This window comes from Nyctereutes procyonoides, unplaced genomic scaffold (assembly GCF_905146905.1).
Source record: "Nyctereutes procyonoides isolate TBG_1078 unplaced genomic scaffold, NYPRO_anot_genome, whole genome shotgun sequence".
In the NCBI taxonomy this organism is placed as follows: domain Eukaryota; kingdom Metazoa; phylum Chordata; class Mammalia; order Carnivora; family Canidae; genus Nyctereutes; species Nyctereutes procyonoides.
This window is the reverse complement of record NW_026575132.1, coordinates 11,207,100-11,222,037: the sequence shown is the minus strand read 5'-3', so window position 1 is coordinate 11,222,037 and position 14,938 is coordinate 11,207,100. Positions and strand designations below refer to the sequence as shown.

Genomic DNA, 14,938 nt, shown 5'->3' with positions numbered 1-14,938 from the left:
ATAACTGGAGGATATGTGGTGCCTCCCCAACTTAAAGGTTTCTTGTAATGTTGCATTTTATTCCTTGCAATCTTTACAGGCTATATACGCAACTAAAATTAAGTTTTGGGGCATGTGGCTGTCTAAATCAGTGGAACATGTGATTCTTGATCTTGGAGTTGTGAGTTCGAGCCCCGCGTTGGGTGTAGATGTTACTTAAGGATAAAATCTTTAAATAAAGTTCTAACAGCATCTTTAATAATTATTTTAATATACAAATATACACCACAATCAAGATATCCATAACACTAGAGGCAGTGTAATCACTTAAAAAGTCCTAAATCCATGTGTTGTTTTTTTTTTTTAAGATGTATTTATTAGAGGGGTGCCTGGATGTCTCAGTGGGTTAAGCATCTGCCTTTGGCTCAGGTCATCATCCCAAGGTCTTGGGATTTTTTTTTAAATTTTATTTATTTATTTATTTATGATAGTCACAGAGAGAGAGAGAGAGAGAGAGAGAGAGAGAGAGAGAGAGAGGAGAGGCAGAGACACAGGCAGAGGGAGAAGCAGGCTCCATGCACCGGGAGCCCAATGTGGGACTCGATCCTGGGTCTCCAGGATCGCGCACTGGGCCAAAGGCAGGCGCCAAACCACTGCACCACCCAGGGATCCCAGGTCTTGGGATTAAGCCCCATGTTGTTGGGCTCTGCTCAGCAGGGAGTCTGCTTCTCCCTCTGCCTGCCGTTCTGCCTACCTGAATGCCCTCACTCACACTGTCAAATAAATAAAATCTTAAAAAAAAAAAAAGATTTGATAGCATGATCATGGGGAGGAGGGACAGGAGGAGAGGGAAAAAGAATCTAAGAATCTCAAGTAGATTCCAGCTGAGTGTGGACCCCAAACATGGGGCTCCATCTCACAATTCTGAGATCATGACCTGAACTGAAACCAAGAGTCGGACGCTCAACCGACTGAGCCACCCAGGCACCCCTGTCTGTTTTATTTTTAGATTTCTTACTCTTTGCACATTTTGTAATTCACCAAAAATATCACCTATAACTTTTCTCATTAGAGATTACTGATTTTAGACTTCCTTTTATTTTTCATTTGCTTTTGTGATCCACTGTAATTTAGTGGAAACTATACTAGTTTTTGTTTTCAGTCTGCCTGTTAACAATGCTTCTGAACCCTGACTGCACACCAGAATCAACAAATTGATGTTCCTTTACCCTCACTGAGGGTGATACCTGGATTTCTGTGGGACACCATGCCCCCTTACGTACTCTTTTCTTTTTTAAATAAAGAATATTCATAGTTGAAAATAATAAAAAGCAAACTACCAGAGTATATGAAATGGAAAGTAAACATATTCTGATTATCTCTGCATTCCTATTTCTCAGAGGCAGCCATTGTTAATAGTGTCTTTAAGAAAAAATTCTAGAATATTTCAGTGCATATAGGACACATCAAAAAAACAAAACACCAAAACAACCACACTATTAATTGCCTCTGCTTTGCTTAGCATTCTGTAAAAGGCATTTTGAAGGACCCCCTTTTTTTCTTTAAGGATTGAGAGGGGCTAGGCTGACAAATCTAGCTTGTAAAATTGGAGTTATCAAGTAAGAGTAGATGTCTAGATAATGTTTCTACATTCAGAGTGGTCACTATCAAAATAGTAGTTAACTGCCAGAAGGAATTATAGATGACAAAGCAAACCACTTCAAAATGAATCCCTAGGCAGTATTTTTCTAACTAAAACCACACATATATATATATTTTAAAGATTTTATTTATTCATGAGAGACACAGAGAGACAGGCAGAGAGACAGGCAGAGGGAGAAGCAGGCTCCATACAGGGAGCCCCATGTGGGACTGGATCCCAGGTCTCCAGGATCACGCCCTGGGCTGAAGGTGGTGCTAAACCGCTGAGCCACCAGGGCTGCCCAAAACCACATATATTTTAAAGTGAGATCAAGTTTTTTGAAATAAAGAGATTCTATCAAGTATCTTGATTCTATCAAGCAATTACATCTAAAAGTAAAATGGTTTTCTGGAAGATATACCATCAAACTATTGTTTAAACTATGAAATACATGTTTCATTAGATTTAAAACTCCTTTGAGGTATTTTTAAAAAACACACTTTAGGGGTGCCTGGGTGGCTTCGTTTGTTAAGTGTCCAACTCTTGATTTCAGCTCAGGTCATGATCTCAGGGTTGTGAGATTGAGCCCCATGTCAGGCTCCATGCTGAGCCTGCTTAAAATTCTCTGTCTCCCTCTCCCCCTCTTCCCACCCCCTACCCTGCTCATGTATGCATGGTGCGCTCTAAAAAAATAAATAAATAAAAAAAAAAACACTTTATATGCTGAATAGACTGGGAGGTGAACTGGCTCAGCAGGGTTAGATGAATGACTTCACAGCCAGAATCAGGAGGAAAGACCTACCGCTATGTTCTTTAAAGGAAACCCAGGGACGCCTGGGTGGCTCAGCGGTTGGGCATTTGCCTTCGGCTCAGGGCGTGATCCTGGATTCCCAGGATTGAGTCCTGCACTGGTCTCCTTGCATGGAGCCTGCTTCTCTTCCCTCTGCCTGTGTCTCTGCCTCTCTGTGTCTCTCATGAATAAATAAATAAATAAAATCTTAAAAAAAAATAGGAAACCCAGATTCTTAATCTTAGAGCAGGGTAACTATGGATCACTTCTGTATCTTTTTGCATTTTAAAACAATGGCCACATAATTGCAGCCAATGAAAAAATTAGTGCTTTTATATTCTAACATATTTTTTTATCCTCTTACAGCTGGGAATGGAGGAAGAAGATGTGATTGAAGTTTATCAGGAACAAACAGGGGGTCATTCAACGATTTAGATATTCTTTTTATTTTTTTTCTTTACCCTCAATCCTTTTTTATTTTTAAAAATAGTTCTTTTGTAATGTGGTGTTCAAAACGGAATTGAAAACTGGCACCCCATCTCTTTAAAACATCTGGTAATTTGAATTCTAGTGCCCATTATTCATTATCACTTGTTTTCATTGTGCTGATTTTTGGTGATCAAACCTCAGCCCCCTTCATATTGCCCTTTCCTTTTTAAAAATTACATGTGTGCACAGAGAGGCCACCTTTTCCAGGACTGTGCATTTTCAGGCTTGTGATAAATAAGATCGACCAATACAAGTGTTCATGATGACTTTCCAATTGGCCCTGAAGTTCTAGCATGTGATTGCTTCACTCCTGGACTATGACTTTCAGTGGGAGATGGAAGTTTTTCAGAGAACTGAACTGTGGAAAAATGATCTTTCCTTAACTTGAAGCTTCTTTTAAAATTTGAGGGTCTGGACCAAAAGAAGAGAAATATCAGGCTGGAGTCGAGAAGACAGAGATGATGAGAGTAAATGACTAACTCCAAAGATGGCTTCACTGAAGAGAAAGCATTTTAAGATAAAAGTCTTGTCAGAAGATCCCAGAAAAGTTCTAATTTTCATTAGCAGTTAATAAAGTTATTCATGCAGAAGTGTATTCAACAGAACACTGCTCTTTTTGATTTTATTTGTACTTTTTGGCCTGGGATATGGGTTTTAAATGGACATTGTCTGTACCAGCTTCATTAAAATAAACAAAATATTTGTAAAAACCGTACTAATGTTCATTTTATTTTTAATTGTATAGAAAGAAAAAAGAAAATGCCTAAAAGTTTTCTTGCATAATGCTGGAAATTATTGTTTGTACATGGTACAAATAAATTTTTCAGTACTGTACAGTGATGATGATCATGACTTTGAAGCACTGAAAGCTACTGAAGTGCCTTTGAATTAAGGATTTAATTAAGGCCACGCTACCTTCTTAAATACTCAGTGTTCTGTTTTTTTTTTTTAACTTGATATTCTTGTATGGTGCATATCTATGATATAGTTACCCAGTCATGTTGAATAAATGGGCATGCCAAAAATTAATTGATTCATATTGATAATTCTCAGTTTTTCCTTTAACAATTTACAGAATGTTTTCTGCTTAGGTTAAGGTTTGGTATACTTTGTTTATATTTGTTTATATTTTCTTTTTATTTCATCTTAAATATTTAAACTTTGTATAAAATTAAAGTACTAAATTAGTTCCTATTAGAGGGCTTAGCTTTTTAACTCTTAACGAATCACAGGATTTAGTATATGTATGCATACACATAATCCTCTTTCGTGTTATTCCAGGTAGAATGTCATCTGAGTACTTTAGAAGAGCAAATAAAACTTATCTCTAATACATTTTATAAACCGTTATAGCTTAAATACCCTACTCAAGTCACCTGTTAAAAATAATTGGCTTGCCTTACAAATTCCTATGTCTGACCCTAACTGAAAAATTATTTGTGTTGTACATGTTTAGCTTAGGTAAATTAGAGCCTTTAGACTGTCACCTGGCATTTATCATATTATATTAAGTAGTGACTAGGAATGGGGCCCTTTTCTGAAAAATCCTCATTGAATTGCATATTTCAGGCCTGAGTAACAAACTTGATAGGCTATTTGAGCTATTCAGAATGCAAGAGTATGTAGTTGGTATCTTAATTTTGTTTGTATCTCTGTCTGAAGGTTAGCATTTAGGCGGTAGAGTTTAGCTCTGGGGAAATAAACTTATTTAGTTTATTGGATTCTTCTAAATACGTTGCATTCTGCTATGGTTAACTTACTAAAATGTGCTTATCTGGTGTAGTAGTGCTGGTAAACTAGGACTTTCACAGCAACAATTTTATAGAATATCAGATTTGAAAAGGAACCTTGAATAACATTTAGTGTAGCTGCTCTACCTGGTGCTTGACTGCAACATCCTAAATTTGTAAAAGAAGGGAGAAAATAAAGTCGGTAATGGTAATTTCCCCCACAAGGATGTTTTCCTTGAGTGCTCTTTCTTCTGTTCTTGTATTATTTGAAATGCTCCTTTCTTACCTGCTTAAGCATTGTTGAATGACTTGAATGAATGAATGAATGAATGTGCAAGTAGGATGGACAATTCTGAGAAAAAGTTTGTGACATATTTAAAATCACTGACAGTGTTTTGGCCATTTTATTTTCTGTTTTACAAATAAAGCAAATAGCTAAAAGTCATCAAATCTAAGCAAGTCTGATAATAGCAATACAGAATAAAAATTACGTTGGACTTCTGGATTGTAGAAGTACGGTTCCTGTAAAGAGCAAATACTTTACAGCATTGGTGAGAAATTTGAGGGAATCCTCTGCAAATACTCTGTTTGTCAGCTGCAGACGGTGAAGTTTAGAGTAGGGCCAAAGGAAATTTGTAGGAAAATTCAAGTTCAGATACTGCTTGCTTTAACATCCTTTTATATATCTTGCTTGTAAAGATCTCTCATCCCTTTTAATGATCATTCTAGGATAGATACTTATTTAAAGAGATGTTAAAGAAAAAATTAAGATTATACCTTAATAGAGTATGATTTTTAAAAACGGGGAAATTATGGTGGTGCGGTGGGTTGAGCATCCCACTCTTGGTGTCAGCTTGGGTCGTGATCTCAGTGTTGTGAGATCGAGCTACACATTGGGCTCTGCACTCAGGGTGGAGTCCACTTGAGATACTCTCTCTGCTCCTCCCCACAGCTTGTGCTTTCTATCTAGATAAATGAATAAATCTTTTTAAAAAAATGGGGAAGTTATGTGAGTGGTTGGATCTTAAAGGCATAGGAACAAATCCTCAAGATTTGTTAATTATTGAGTCTAGAACAGGACTGTCCAGAGAACTTTCTGTGATGTTGGAAATGTTCTACATCTGTACCGTCCAGTAATGTAGCCAGTAGCTACATGTGGCTATTGAGCACTTGAAATGTGGTTAATATAGCTGGAGAACTGAATGCTTAACATATTTAAAGTTATATGTGGCTACTTAATTGGCCAGTGTAGCTCTAGAATCTATATTTTGAGGAAGTGAGAATACCTTGAATAAAATGGCTCATTTTGTTCAAATGAACATTTATCAAGAGATTACCTTGTTTTAAATGGACAAATTTTAGATTCTTAGGATGAAATGTGTTTTTGCCTTATAGAGAATGAAGTTCTTAATAAATGAACTCCTTAGCTTATTCAGAATTTTTTTTTTTATTTTATTGATGATAGTCAAAGAGAGAGAGAGAGAGAGGCAGAGACATAGGCAGAGGGAGAAGCAGGCTCCATGCACCGGGAGCCCGATGTGGGATTCGATCCCGGGTCTCCAGGATCGCGCCCTGGGCCAAAGGCAGGCGCCAAACCGCTGCGCCACCCAGGGATCCCAGCTTATTCAGAATTATTTGCATTATAGAATTTCCACTAATCTGCAACTCTTTCAGACACACTGACTGTGAAATGAAATACTTCAAGTCAGGTATGTGTGATGGGAAGGGGTAGTGGGAATTGAGGTCCTAGAGTGAAGCTCAGTGTGGGTTGAGGTGAACTCGATGAAATGGAATATCATTTCCATTATTAGAATTTCTGTCACCACCTCCCAACTTACTTTTTAGTTTTCTTCTAGCCTTAAGATCTGGGTATTTGTAGAAACTGGAAGTAAGAGTAGACCCACGATCTGGAAATGTTCCGTGTCCACTGCAGGCCACTGGCTTCCTTATAGAGTTCTTGATGGAAATGAAGTCGTTTCTTCAAAGCATCTTTTTGCCTAAGGAAACAACCCGCCCACAATCCCAATATGGTTAAGCATCCTAGAAATTGCCCTTAGAAGCTAGTAGAACTTTATATCTGAGCAATCATCAGCTAGACTGGGGGCTACTGATCTTGCATTTTAGTGGAAGATCATACTCTATTCATTTAGTGACTTTACACATGAGTTTTACAGTTTCATGAGCCTTTTACTGGAAAAGTAAAAGGAAAGTTCTTAAACTTGTATTGCTGGAACGGATTCCCTTGTTTCAAACAGGAGGAAACGGGCCAGAGAAATTAAAGTACCTGGGCCAATGTCACGCAAGTGAAGATGAAACAGCCAGCTGGCATCAAATTGTAACCCTCGGTGGAATGAGGCTCGACCCCTCACACACCCCTTTAGTTACCTGGTTTCCTGGTCTCAGCTACTTGGACTAGTTTTACAAAATTGTTTAGCTTGCTTTTGGTCTTGATGCTTATGAACTCAGTCCTGCTGCTATGATATGTAGAATATATAATTTTGACTTGAATCAAGACTTCTGTAATGATATGTTTTTTAATTCACCTTAACAGGTGGGGGGAAAAAGTTGAATAAAGTCCAGGAGTGGAATAACTCAAGATTGGGTAGAAAAGCTTGAAATAAAATTGTTCTGACTGCCTTCTCTTCCTGGTCTCCTAAGGGGTACTTCATTAGCTTAGACTCAACTTAAGTTGTAGAAAATACATTTCAGGGGGTAAAACTGTTTAGTCAAGATTGGACTCACATGGCTTTTTGTGTTGTGCTTCTTTACCCTTCAAATTTGATGGTTCTAAAGAGGGATGTCTGTTACTTTCACTAAGGAGTGGAAATTCATGAGAAAGCAACTACAGGGGACCTAACTTTTAAAGAGTGTGTCGAAACCAAGCTACTCAAGAAATTCATTATCAGGGGGTGTGGGTGGCTCAGTCGGTTAAGCATCTGCCTTTGGTTCAGGTCATGATCCTAGGGTCCTGGGATCAAACCCTGCATTGGGCTCCCTGCTCATCGAGGAGCCTGATTCTCCCTCTCCCTCTGCCCTTCCCTGCTGCTCATTCTCTCTCTCTCTCAAATAAATAAAAATATTAATGACAACAAGAAACATGCTATCATCAGAAAGATGAAATGATCATTATACTATTGTAAAAGAAAAGAGGGGGAATGCCATTGGCCTTTGTTATATTAGTTCTGTACTATTACTTCAATGACCTCATCTCGAAGTATTCTTTGTGCCTTGTTCACTTGGTTCCAGCCATACTGACTTCCTTTTTATTATTATTATTATTTTAAAGATTTTATTTATTTATTCATGAGAGACACACAGAGAGAGAGAGAGGCAGAGACACAGGCAGAGGCAGAAGCAGGCTCCATGCAGGGAGCCCGACGTGGGACTGGATCCCGGGTCTCCAGGATCACACCCTGAGCTGCAGGCGGCACTAAACCACTGTGCCACCAGGGCTGCCCCTCTGACTTTCTTTTATTCATCCAACATGCCAGTTTCATTCCTTCCTTTGAACCTTTGCACTCACTGTGTACCTGTTGGAATATTTTTCTCCCAGATGTTTATGTGGCTCTTTGTCATTCAGGTTTCACTTTATATAACAGTTTCTCTGAGAAGTTTTGCCCTGGCTGACCAATCTAAACTAAGCCTCCTGCAATCCTATCACATGTTTAAAACTTTTTCTATATAGCATCTATTAGCAGCTGAAAAAAAATACTTGTCTCCCTACCCCCAGCTGTAGAATATAAATGCCAAGGGAGAAGAGACCTCTGTTTTGCTTACTCCTGAATTCCCAGCACACAACAGGTAAACAAAAAATACTGAGAAAGGCTGTGGTTCAGAATTGGTGTGTGTGTGTGTGAGATGTGGTCCTGACACTGCCCACCTCACGATTTAGCCTTGATCAAGATCTTTCTCCCTCTTTGGGACTCGAGTTTCTCACCTGTAAACTAGAGGGCTGAGATAGATAACATCTAAACACCCTTCCAGCTTCAATACAAGTTCTATAAGCCATGAAGAAATTCTGACATTGGCAGCAAAAAGAATCTGTTTTTTTAATTCTTCCGAACCATGCTTATGGAAAGTGGGAGACCTTCAGTGTCCAAAGGCAGCACTAGCACTAGGGAATCAAGCCCTTGAAACAATCTCCCTGTGGCAACCGTTGCCCAAATATCCCCTACCTGGCTTGTTCCTGTGCTTGTTTCATAGCTTCCTCCAGAGCCAGCCTGGCTGCTTCCTCCTCCCTTTGCCTTCTCTCCTCTGCTTCCAGCTGCGCCTTCTCTTCTGCTTCCTGCTTCCTATGCTGGTACTCTAGCCGTTCTTCTTCAGCCATCTCCATCAGGCGTTTCTGTTCTTCTGCTAACTGCATTTCCAATTCCTTCTCCTTCTGCCTCTCAACCTCTACGGAATAGAAGAGGGGGTAGGCTCAGCAGGGGTCTCATTAGTGGAGAAATCTAACTCCCAAGTCTGATTCCCAGGGATTCCCCATGAGATGGTGTGCAGCTTACCTGCCAGGAGGCTGCCAGCTCCTGTGGGGATCATGTTGGGGTCAGTTTAGGAGTCCTTTATCAAGCACCTACTATGTGCAGTGCACTGTGCAATTAGTACAAAACCTTGGCGGAAAGTTTTCCAGGGCCTAGGGTGCTCACGGGTGGTATGCAGATAGTTGGGGAGAGGCATTAGATCAGGATCTGGAGAAATTTTGTGCTGACCCGACCAGCCTAAAGAGTGTCATTTGCTCAAGTCCCTTCCTCTTCCTCAAAAGTGAGGCTGTAGAGATTCTACATCTCAGCACCCGAAAGGGCAGGCTGCCCGAAGCTATCCAGATGGTGGTTTCTGTCTGCTAGGGAAGGAAGCAAGGAGCAGGGCAGTGTCTCCAATATAGGCAGCTTCCAAGCAGTGCTAACATGGCAATGGGAGGGGCAGGGTCCCAGGTCAGGAGAGGGCTGAATTGGGAGCGGGGCCCAAGAGTCATTTCCACAAGTGAGTCTGTCTTATTTTGATCTTCTATCTTGACTCACTGTAGTCACTCATATTAATCACTTTGGGAAAAAAATAGCTTATACATTTAGAGTGCTTCACACAGTAAGGCCTAGGATAGGAATAACTCTGAGGAGATTCAAATGAACACCCACAGTGGGATAAAAATACTTCTGCCCCAGATAGGAGAGGCAGATTGCTCCAGAACCCCTCCTCACCAGCTCGCTTGGCTTCTTCCTGCTGCTTTTTTCTCTGTAGTTCTTGCAGTTTCCTCCAGAACTCCTCCTGTTGCTGCCGGACTCTCTCCTGGGCCACTTGCAACCGATGTTGCTGTTTCCTCTCCTCTTCCTCCTGCCGCTGCCGTTCTTCTTCCAGTCTCTGCTTCCTCAGGCTAAGAAAACCCACAGGATGGTCAGGGAAATGGCAGAAAATACTGGGACATCCTTGTGAGACTAGCCAACAGGCAGGGCCCCTGGTGGAGGCTTTGCAGCCCCTGGTCGATGCTCTGGAGTGACCTGTTCAGAGGACATCTTGGTGTCCAAGGGAAGCCTGAGTAAAGAGCTGAAGCCAGAACACAACTGACCTGGAACTAAAAGCCCCAAGCTTCACCACACAGCTCAGTGCTCTGGCGTCAGGGCATTAAGTTCCCAAAGCTTCGTTTCCCCCTCTTACAAGATGAGCTTTAAAACTCTAGTCTCAACAGGGTTGTTGTAAAGATTAAATTAAATGAGTCAGGGCACCTGGGTGGCTCAGGGCATGATCCCGAGGTCCTGAGATCGAGTCCCACATCAGGCTCCCTGCAGGGAGCCTGCTTCTCCCTCTGCCTATGTCTCTGCCTCTCACTCAGTGTCTCTCATGAATAAATAAATAAAATCTTTTAATTAATTAATTAAATGAGTCAAGGCTTATGAAAGAATTTAGAACAATGTGGAGAGTCATAGGGGCTCAACAAATGTATGCAGGGCTGCATTACAAGCCCTTCCAAGAAGATCCCATGAACATGTACCTGGAGTAACCCTCATGGCTAGGACACTACACCTTATCTTTGGTCCAGGTTGTCCCTAGGATAACTGAGGACAGAGAAAAACGAGATGTGCTGTTTTACTCCTGGGCACGAGTCTCAGAACCCATTACGTCCCTAGCGGAGGTCAGCCCCGGCCTTGTGTGGCTGCCTCCTGCGTGGTCGCAGCCTCAGCGGCTCTACGCACCGGTTCTCCTCCGCGCGGGCCCGCTGCTCCAGCTCCAGCTCCTCCTTCATCTTCTCCGCCCTCTCCAGCTGCTCCTGAAGGAGCCGCCTCTGCTCTTCCTGGTCCCTTCGCCTCCTCTCCACTTCCAAGCGTCTCATCTCAGCCCTCTCTGCTCGCAGCCTGTCCCGGGACGCTCCCTCTTGCTCCCTCTCGGCGAGGAGGGCCTGAGGAACCAGAGTGAAAAGCAGAGCCTGTGTCGGGGCGAGCCCTCCTCTGCACAGGCCGGTGGTGCCTCTCAGCAGCAGCAGACCACGGAGTGGTTTCCACACCGACTGCATCCCCTGGCTTGGGCTCTGGGGTCTGACTGGCCCGAATCCAAGTCCCTTATTTGCTTCAGGATTTGGAGGTCACAACTTAATTTCCCTGATACTGTCTTCCTCTTGGGGCCGTTACCGGGATGAATTGAAATAGTGAAAGTGCCAAAATAATGTCTGGCACATTGTATGTCTGGAGTTTTCAGCCCTAGCTGCACTTTACAATCATGTGAGGAGCTTTTAAAAATTACTTGAGGCCAAGGCCCCCTACAGACCAATTAAATGAGAATATCTAGATGGGAGGCCTTGTGGTTTAAAAAGCTTCTCAGGTGATCCTAGTGAAGCCAGGGTTGGGAACCACAGGTTCTAGATAAACGTTATCTTACCAGGGGTGGTCTTAGGTATAAATGCGTTAGATTCACACTCCCATGCAAACCCACTTTTTCTTTTCCCTTTTTTTTTTAAGATATCATTTATTTATTCACAACACACACACACACACACACACACACACACACACACACACGGAGGCGGAAACACAGGCAGAGGGAGAAGCAGGCTCCATGCAGGGAGCCTGATGTGGGACTCGATACTAGGTCTCCAGGATTACACCCTGGGCTGAAGGCAGCGCTAAACCGCTGGGCTACCCAGGCTGCCCACAAACCCACTTTTTCAATGAAAGGTTCTCTCAGTTACTGTGAAGGATGTCTTAGCTTTCTTTTTCTCCCGAACACCCCTTCCATTGTCAGAAATACGCCCATGAGGGGAAATGAATGCAACTCTTCCACGGGTGCTCCGTGTATCCAACTCGGGTGAAACTTCTTGGCTTTTTTTTTTTTTTTTTTTTTTAGCCTTTGCAGAGCAGCACAGCGCCACGCACTGACAATGCATCTAAGAAATCTAGTTGTCTAGCAGGCTCAGGAAAGTTTTGCTCATAGGTTAAAATTTTCATCTCTGGTGTAGAGTGGAATTCCAATTCCATAGTATAGGCAGCTGGGAGGACTGGGAACTAAAAAGGAAAAAAATATGTCTGAAATCCTTTATGGAAGACTATGGGCTATAAAATAAAGAAAAACACAATAATTTAAAACTGACAAGAGCCCTGATTTTAGAGTCAAAGGACTTGGATGTAAGTCTTGGCCCTACTGCTTGATGGTTGTATAACTTCTGGTAACTGCGACACTTATTTCCACACCTCAGTTTCTAGGTCTGTGAAATGGGATAATCCCATCTGGCTCACAAGTGTGGCTGTAAAGATTAAACGGGATTCAGCAGAGTTGTACCATACGCACGTGTAATTTATGTGGGCTTACCCACAGCAGTTTAGCTGTGGGTATAAATGCAGTGTTTTAGAGATACTCCTTTTTCTCTCCTACAACAAAACCTCTAAATGCAGTTCAGCACCTTCATCCCAGTGGAAAAAAAATTTATTTATTTTTGTGATTTATTCCAAAAACAGAGAAAAAACTGGTTGTGTTGGCCTAATTGAGAGATATATCTGTTGGTATTTTTTTCTTTTTTTGATTAATTGCAGGGATTTTCAAGGGCAATTTTCCTTACACTCACTCAGTTTTTCTCTTAAATACCTGACATTAGAATCAAGTCTCCTGGAGCAAAATTATACGCCACAGCACCTTGTAAAGACAGACAGGTATGTTTGTACGAGCTGCCTGTGGCTCAGCTGTGTGCCACAGAAAATTGGGAAAGAAGGAATTTCCATAGCCTTTGGGAGGCAATCAAAACATTAGCTCCCAGCCAAGTCAAGGATATGTGTTTGGCTCTGATGGCCAAAATCTACCTTCTCCTATAACTGTGAGGGCTGTGCCAACTTCCTGCTCCTCAAGAGATGAGTATATGCTGTGGCAGTGTGGGAGCCTCCTAGAGTGCATCATTTCAGAGGGGCTTTGCCACCCTGTGTCTTTGATCAGCTCTGGCTTCTTAAAGGGTCAGAGGTATCAAAGTAGAACAAATAAAACCATGATGTAGGGGTGCCTGGGTGGCTCAGTTGGTGAAGCTCTGCCTTCAGCTCAGGTTGTGATCCCAGGGTCCTGGGATCGAGTCCCACATTGAGATCCCTGCTCAGTGGGGAGCCTGCTTCTCTCTCTCCCTCAGCCCCTTTCCCCTGCTCATGCCCTCTCTTCCTCTCTCTCAAATAAATAAATAAGATCTTTAAAAAGGAGAAAATATTTTAAAAAGTAAAACCGTGATGTAGAGCATTGTTTGAGTAACTGCACTATGACTCACAGCAATTTTTCCCACCTCTTATACCAGTAAGAACAGACATCTCTCTGTCTGAGGTGAGAATATTGGACCTTACTTTGGAAGGGTCCTCATAACTTCTTTCTTCTTTAGATTCCATGTTTCCGGTGACAGGTATAGCCTGGGTGGGTGATGATCTTCCATCTATGGACACTTGGCTCTCCTGAGTATCATACTTGTGGGAAAACCAAATGTCCTCCACAAAAGAATCTGTAGGAGAGAAACCTCTATCTAAAGTGTCTTCTGTTTCCTTAGGGTTAATGACATCAGGCCCACTCAGCTTTGCTATTTCCAGATTCCTTTTCTTCTGTGTCCTTTTCCTTTTGGATCTTGGCTTTCTTTCTTTGGGAATTGGCTCTGATTTCTTTTCAGCCTTTGATTCCTTTGACTTTCCTGGAGAAAGCAAAGAAGAACAATTGGGGACAGAGTTGTAGCTAAGTAAATGTGATCTCTGCATCCTTTTCAGTAGCTTTTAAACTTCCATGTACAATGGAATCACCTGGGGTGCAGATTCCTGAGCTCCACTCCTAGAGTCTGATTCTGTAGGAATCTGCATTTTAATGACCACTCCAAGTGTTTTGAGAAGGGTTGTCCACAGACCACCCTTTGAGAAACTGCCTTATTCTATTTGGATCAACTGTAATTCAATAATCTTACAACTAAAAAAGTTCTGTTTCACCCCGACCTATGGTAGAGGCAAGACTCTCCAGAGGAGAAAACAACAGACACAGACAGAAAGTCAGGCCTCAAGAGTCTGGGTTGAGGTTGCAGCTTTGTAACTTGGCAAAGTTTAAGCCTTCCATACTGTAAGCACTCTTCTTCAATTCGCCTCTGGGGACCACAAGTATTTCCTTTCCCCAGTCCTGCCAATGCAATCCAAGTCATGGGCTATAACAATGTAAGGTCAGCAAGACTTTAAAAAGCAAATCTCAAAAATAGATTGGGCCCAGGAAACAATCCAATGTCATCCTTTCTGACAGCCTTTGATTCATAAGGAGGGTCTTCTAAATCATGTGGCCAGGAAAGAATGGGTCTAAATTTTAAACTAAAGAAAGTCTTCAGAAGCATGGGAATCTAAATTCCTTGGAAGGTACAACACAGGGAATCAAGAAGAAAAGTGGTAGCTGGGGTAATCATTCAGCTACCCAAAACCTTTTGCTTCCCAAATGCTTTCACTGCCCAATTCTTAAATTATGATAGATAGCAACTCATAGAGGCTGTGGTAAGAACATGTACTTGGAATCAAATGGCAGGGTTAGACTCTGGGTCCACCACTGTACAGTTCAATCTATTTGATCTTATGCAAGCCACCTTATCCCTCTCAAGCCTCAACCACTACACAATTTAATAATAATGCTTGCTTTATGGAGATGTTTTGGGGATTTCATGATATCATATATGCAGGGCTCCTAATGCAATGAGTAATCAGTAAATAGGTGCTGCTATTATTATTATTATTATTATTATTATTATTATTATTTCCTCTTTATCACAGGTCTCTAGGAAACCCTGCTTTCCTCTCTTCTCTACTGACATGAATTAAGGCTGCAAGAGTGTCTTAGCTAGAGATAGTC

The 14,938-nt window shown here is 41.7% G+C and overlaps 2 protein-coding genes across 3 annotated transcripts in view; one reads left to right on the top strand and one right to left on the bottom strand.

Annotated features, from left to right (window-relative positions):
* The window catches only part of SUMO1 (small ubiquitin like modifier 1), a 28,503-nt gene extending 24,888 nt beyond the window's left edge, over positions 1-3,615 (top strand). Inside the window, exon 5 of the mRNA XM_055345358.1 lies at positions 2,778-3,615. Coding sequence (XP_055201333.1) covers positions 2,778-2,846 — 69 coding nt within the window. The 3' untranslated portion in view covers positions 2,847-3,615. The remainder of the gene's footprint in view (positions 1-2,777) is intronic.
* A 151-nt stretch (positions 3,616-3,766) lies between these two features.
* Positions 3,767-14,938, bottom strand: part of KIAA2012 (KIAA2012 ortholog) — a 108,099-nt gene continuing 96,927 nt past the window's right edge. For both annotated transcript variants that reach the window (XM_055345357.1, XM_055345356.1), the window contains 5 exons: positions 13,423-13,757; positions 10,813-11,015; positions 9,823-9,995; positions 8,806-9,025; positions 3,767-6,627 (listed from right to left, as the gene is read on the bottom strand). In XM_055345357.1, the coding sequence (XP_055201332.1) occupies positions 6,489-6,627; positions 8,806-9,025; positions 9,823-9,995; positions 10,813-11,015; positions 13,423-13,757 (1,070 nt within the window). In that variant the 3' untranslated portion in view covers positions 3,767-6,488. The remainder of the gene's footprint in view (positions 6,628-8,805; positions 9,026-9,822; positions 9,996-10,812; positions 11,016-13,422; positions 13,758-14,938) is intronic.